Source organism: Alligator sinensis, unplaced genomic scaffold (assembly GCF_000455745.1).
Source record: "Alligator sinensis unplaced genomic scaffold, ASM45574v1 scaffold448_1, whole genome shotgun sequence".
Classification (NCBI taxonomy): domain Eukaryota; kingdom Metazoa; phylum Chordata; order Crocodylia; family Alligatoridae; genus Alligator; species Alligator sinensis.
The window spans coordinates 3,884,159-3,890,899 of NW_005841870.1; the positions used below are offsets into that span (position 1 = coordinate 3,884,159).

Sequence of the window (6,741 nt, forward strand, 5' to 3'; positions counted from 1 at the left end):
GCCCCCTCGCCCGCGCGAAGCGCCTCTGCCCGCCTCCCGGCTGCCAGGACCCGGCTGGAAGGCGACTTTCTCCCCGGCAAGGGCTGGAGGGAGGACGGAGCTCCCTGCACCCAGCAAGGGGGATCGCCGGGCTTGGCCCTTGCTGGAGGAGGAGGTGTGGGACCCGGACCCCAGCTGTCTTTCCTGCCTGGTGCGGTGGGCTGGACCCCATGATCTTCCAAGGTCCCTTCCAGCCTCACAGGGATAACTCATGTCCAAGGGGATTTGAGCCTGGCGTGAAAGTCTGTTTTAAAACCTGCTCTTTTTATTCCCCCCCCCCCCCCCCGCTTTTTTTTTTTTTTTTTTTTTTTTAAGGAAAAAAAGATAGTATAAGTCAGGTTCTTTCCTTGCAATTCAGCCTGCTTGCACCGAAGGCAGAGGCTGCAGCTTTCCTTTTGCACAGGATGATTTACAGGCTAGCGGTAACGCTGGGGGCTGGCTTGCAGGTCTTTTCTGCAGGCACAGCATAAGGCTTGGCAGAGTGAATCAAAGGCAGGGTTCCCACCACATGCCCAAGGGCATGTAGTATGTCATTCTCTTTGTGCTCTGCCTGGTTGTCTGTCTGTCTCTACGCCCTTGTGCTGAGCTAACTAGTAAAAGCACACATCTTCAGCTTCTGCTAGGGGTCAGTTAACACGGAAACCGGCTTCAAATGTCTTGGGGTTGTTGGAGGGGCGTGGGATTTTAGTTCTAGGGAAAATTTAACTGTGTCTGACCCTTTTTGCTTCCCTCTCTCTTTCTCTAAAGTTCTATTTTAAGGAAATCTTGTTTTTTTAAGGTGCTACATGAGCACCTTTAAGTTGCAGCAAGGGAAGTTTTGGTTAGATATTTGGAAAAACTCTCTCACTAGGAGGATGATGAAGCACTGGAACAGGTTACACAGAGAGGTGGTGGACTCTCCATTCTCGGAGGTTTTTAAGACCTGGCTAGACAAAGCCTTAGTGGGGGCTAGTACTGCTTTGAGCAGGGAGAAGGACTAGATGACCTCCTGAGGTCCCTTCCAAACCTACTTTTCTATGATTCTATAGTTCTAAGACTGACCTATATCTTTGCCAGGTATTTTGAAAAGGTGCTTCTCAAACAATGCTACTGGAAGTAGCAGGTCATATTGGCATCCCTCCTGGGTACCAGCCATAATACATGACAGTGCGGCAGTCAGTTATACCACTCATGCCTTTCACTGCTGTTAAAGCCATCCCCAATTTGATAAGCATTTTCATACGAAGTTTCTGTAGAGTGTTTTGCATTAAAATGAATATACACAATATAAATATAACATGAAAGTTTGGTGCACAGCAGACTGTTGAGGACCTGGCTCCTTGTTCTTTGGAGGTGCAAGAAGTGCAGGTGCTGATTAACTTAAGTAATAAACATAGCAGACTCCCACTTTTAATTACATGTGGATATTTAGAATGGAAGATCAAAAGCTATGTATGTATGTATGTAGATGGGGGGGGGTGAAAAAAAGATCAGGAAACCTTCTGGCTTGAAGACCTTAAACCCTTTGTTCTTAGAATGGATTTTCTGATCAAAAGAGGGAAATCATTAAATTGTGTGACATGAGCCTTGCATTTAACACTTGTTCATTTTTGTGGAAGGAAAGAAAAAAAATCTAAATTAGGACTGAAACTAATTTCATAAAAGAGCCTACAATCAAAGGCAAGAGGCTTTAATCTCTAGTACTGGCAATTACACACCTCAGTAATCTCCAGGCTAATTCAGAACTCTCCCTCTCCCCATATTGATGTTAGACTTGGTCATCTGTTATCAATCAGGTGTGAAAACAGAAAAGATATTCGTTAACTGTAGGCAGTTTTATCAGACAGCATCTCAGAGTGAAAATTGGCTCTAACCTTCCCAGGAACCCCAAGCACCATGTGTGAAAACAGAAGCAAGCATATCATGATTGAAGTAAAAATTGTAGCACAAGTATACTGCCAACCACTTGATTACCTGTCATTGATAATTTTAACTAATGCCTCCACTTTATTTTTTTAACAACAAGAAAAGATGATATAAAGCATTTATTGCCTGATCAAGGCCATTGGGTTAATAGAAAGGCCATTGGGTTAACTTCGGCAGTGATCTCTGCCCAAGGTGATCTATTCATGTTTGACAGAGGGTATTATGCTGCAATTGCCTGTCTGTTTATGTATTTTCCAAATAAAACTTGAAGGTGGAAGATTAGTTTATCAGGACTTGGCTGGCAATTTATTATGCTCTGAAGGAGATGGGGAAAACTAGCCCATAAAATTCTACTTCTGGTATTAAAGGCCAGTGTAGCCCCAGGAATCAAGAGAAATGAACTGGCCCTAGATCACCACTAAGAGGAGGGCTGCTTTCACCAGTAGGTGTCATTGCAGTCATGGAAAATCAGAAGAGATCAGTTTTCTGGAGTGTGGCTGGGTGCCAAAAGGCTATTGAGCGTTTGTGCTGAGGTTGACTTTTCATAGAAATTTGATCATGCTGTGCTTTGAGAAGTAACACACAACACTTCCTAAATAAGCTGTGGCAGATTCTGGTCCCAAGCTGGAAAATATCACAGGTAAAATCCTTTCCATGTTCTTTCAGACTTGGCAGACAAGGGAAACTCAGGTGTAGCTAGGTGTCACAGAGTAATATAATTTAGTTTTGCAGTTAAGTGGGACCAAATTTAAAGTATATTCTTGATCTGTGCTACAGCCCTGGACTTTAGTAGGTTTGTAGCCTAGTTCAAGTACAGTTTGGTTCCATCTATATAAAAAGATCAAACTATTTGGGTAACTGCTTATTCAGTTACAATTTTGTTAAAAATAGATAAGAGCAAACTGCTGCAGAGATGGTAATGAGAAGCAACACCATAGTCACCTGCTAGAATTAAGTAGAAAGCATAGGAAAGAATAAAATCAAAGCTGATTCAGAGAAAAAGCTCTGTGATTTTAAATATGCAGCAGACAGAATGAACATAGCCAAATATTCTCAACTGTGGAAATCAAATCAATACAATTAGGCCAGGTTGTGTAATTATTTTGCATTATATACTTCTAAGGACATTATCAAATGATAGATGTACACCAAAATGTCGGTAAGAATTTTTTCCAGTTTCTTGGCTGTTAGCAGATTCTGTGTACTGCAGAATTCCATTGTCTCTACTTTTATATGGGAAAGAGAGGGGTACTTTTAAAAAAATGTATTAAACATGTACAAACACCAAGTGAAGTTAGATAAATGTTAGGGTCTAATTTAGACCCACAGTCTATTGACTTCAAAGAGGTAAGATTAAGCACTAAGGGAACAATTGTTGGGCAAGACTTTCAAAATTGACACTTGAATCTTAGCGTATCAATTCATGGTGCCCACTTGAACCAATGGCGGGAGGAAGTGATTTCCAAGGAACTGCCCTCTGAAATCTGAGCATTGTTGGACCACCAAAAAGAGAATCCATGAAAACACTGGTTGGCTTTGAAAATCTTTCCCTATGTTCCCCATGCAAGCATGCACAGTGCCTCTTCATTGTGTAGCATGCAGCAGATTTCATATCTGCACTGCTTAAAGAAGATAGACAGTTTCTCCTACAGGGTTCCTTCTTGGAAAAGAGATAATTTTGTTACTGGAGAAATAGTACATTTAGATGTTATTGTTGTGTGTGCTGCTTGGTACATTTTTTTTTTTTTTAAATAGAAAGAAAGAAAGAAAGAAAGAAAACAGCAGCCCCCTAATTAGCTGACTGGTTTAAGGAACATAATAAAAGGTGTGAAGTCTCCCAGTAACAAGAAAAACCCCATGGTGGGGGACATTAGAGGGGGTTAACAAGGATGATGTAAATCAAGTATGTTGGTTAAAGCCTTGTGAAAGCACAGACAGATCCTGGAGGTGTAATAAATAATCTTTGAATACCTGAGAGCCTTGTTGAACATTTTCTGGCCTCCCTGCCATTAATCAGCAACCACAGACTGAAGGGACTGGCTGGCAAAACATTAATCATTAAGCAATTAATTCCAGCCATGGAAACAAAACTTTGTGATTTCCTGACTAGGTGGGACTGAAGTAGGCACAATATATTTTTGTTTCTTCAAAACAATAGAGAGGAAATAAAGACAAACAGAGAAGGTAACATAATTATGCAGAGAGAGAAAACAGAGATTTACTATTTGGGTCTTGTCTTTGGTTTTCTCTTCCAAAGGGAACAGTAAAAATCATAAGCTCGTTTGGTTAAGTGTTAGCTTTTAAGCTTTTGGGTGGGAAAAATCCTGGAAAAAAGAATCCTAAAGGTTCAAAACTAGAAGGCAAACAAAAATAATCCAACATGTTTGAATATATATATTTAATCACATTATTTTTGTGGTGGTGTTGAAGTAATGTTAGTGATCCAAAAATATGTGAGGCAAGGAATTTTGTGAGTGGGTGATATCTTTCATTGGACCAATTGCATGATTGGGATAGATGTAACCTAAAGAAGAATATACTGCAGTCAAAAGCTTGTCTGAATCTCTCTCAACCACACAGTTAGTCCAATCAAATATATCAACCACAAAAATTCTTGCTTCTCTTATTATTTTTAGCTCAATTTGTAAGTTTAGAGGCCTGTACCCATGGATTTCGAACATTTTGGGTGGACTAGCACCTGGAGCACTAATACATATTTTAAAACATGTATTATACAAGAAGAAAAAACCTAGAACTATTTTTTTCACTTTCACTGGGAACCTGGTCCTTCAAGGACTCTGAACATAGCATTCCAGCTAACTTTGGTGGGACTTCCCACTGGGAAAGTTTTCAATATTTATTTATTATTATATTTATTATGGATGTATTCATTCGTTATAAGTGTCAAGGTCTCCGCTGGATAAGCAGCAGTTGTTGTTAGTCCCTTCCTTCAATAAAGCAGTCATGAAGTACCATTAGACAGGATCCCCTCCCCAAATGGTTAGACCACGAGGAACCATACCAAGCAAATAACATTATTTGAGGAGCATCATGCTTTGACATTTCTAGTCAAACTTAGTTTTCACTCTCCTATACCTAGAGGCAACATGGGGAGGTAATTTTGCCTGCAAGCTGTGGGTTGGGGATTGCTGAGGTAACTCTGAAAAGTGAGTATAAAAATGTCAAATTAGCCATATTTGAAAATCAAATCAAACCTTTTTCTGGCTTGCAATAGCAGCAATTAATGTTCTTCATGAGAGCATAGTTAATGGTTCTGTTGATGACACATAAGCCAGCTTACTGACCTGCATAGCATGGCTGTTTTGGCTGTGCAGGACTTAAAGGAGTAAAATAGAGTAAAAGTATATTTTAGTAGTTAAACTTACCTCCCTAAAGTGCCTAAACAGTGCATTTCTATAGCATCTAAGCACATCACACACTTTTAATATGTTGATCTTCACAACGTGTGCAAGTTGGGGAAGTACTAGTGTTACCACTTAAGTAGATGGGACATTAAAGCACAAAGCCACTCATCCACAGAGATATTTAGATCCCTAATTCCCATTGGTTTCAATGGGAGTTAGACAACTCAACAGTAGCTAGGGGCATAATCAACTTTATAGATGTAGGCCTAAGTGAAAAACTACACCTAAAAAACCTGTGTCAGAGCAGAGAATCAAATCTAAGGCCCTTGGTGCACATTCATTTAAAGGTGAGATATGATCCCCAGTTCCAATAATTGTGCCTCCTGCTATACCACACATGCATGGCAGAAGCCATGATTTGGGGATCAGGGATAAAATCCCAATCACATTCTTTCTACTTACCAGTGCAGGGGTAGCCCAGGATCATAATCCTGGGGTCCTCCTGCCCTGACAAGTTGAAAGCTGGGTGCCCACAAGTCCAGGGCTGGAGCCAACAATCCTGATTGTTGGCTCTGGCCAGGGACTGCGCCAGTCTCAAACCACCCCAGTGGTCCAGACCCAGGCCAACAATCAGGTGATTGCTGGCTTTGGCTGGGACCAACAACCAGTTGATTTTTCAGTTCCACTCCTACCAGAGACCATGTTGTGGCCAGTTCAAAACCCTAGTGCAGACCCTAGCCGAGCCAACCATCACACGATTGTCAGTCCTAGCCCTGACCTGGTATATATTCAATTTAAGGTGCCATACTAAATCAGCAATGAAAATATTCTACATTATATGTAAACCATTTTTAGGGTGCTTTAAATCACGTGCGTGTGTAGCACACTTGTTATTTATGCTGAAAATATATAGAAAAAAACAGCACAACGGCCCACATTTTTTTCTCACTGAAGTCAAAATCCATCTGGTGATTGATTGAAATGGAAGTGGGATGAGGCCCTTGCTGATTAAGAAGGTGCTTCCTTTCAAGGGTCACTTTCTAGCTTGATCCACCATTTCTTTTAAATATAGGAATTATTGCAGAAGAATTAAAATACTGTTTTCCCTGCATAAAACTTACAGAGAGAGCTAATCATGAGCTATACAAAGAAGACTTTTAGTAAAGCAGAAAAGATACAGTTCATGCAATATACCTATTCAGCTACAAATAAATCCATCAAAATTTTGAGTTTTGCAAGAAAACCAAATATGCCTATTGTGCTTTGTCTGACAATTATATAAGTTTACACTTGATTTTTTTTAATTAGGAAAGGTCCTAAAGTGCATCTCTTTGCCCCCCTTCTCCCCCCCCCCCCCTGACAACACAGCCTATACTGAAATGTACCAAATGTCATAATTGCTCCTGGCCAGAATTATTAATTTCACTGGAAG

General features: G+C 40.6%; 1 protein-coding gene across 1 annotated transcript in view; it reads left to right on the top strand.

Annotated features, from left to right (window-relative positions):
- The window catches only part of DACT2 (dishevelled binding antagonist of beta catenin 2), a 55,239-nt gene that overhangs the window by 38,724 nt on the left and 9,774 nt on the right, over nt 1-6,741 (top strand). The window contains exon 3 of the mRNA XM_025194750.1: nt 62-190. Within this exon, the coding sequence (XP_025050535.1) occupies nt 62-190 (129 nt within the window). The remainder of the gene's footprint in view (nt 1-61; nt 191-6,741) is intronic.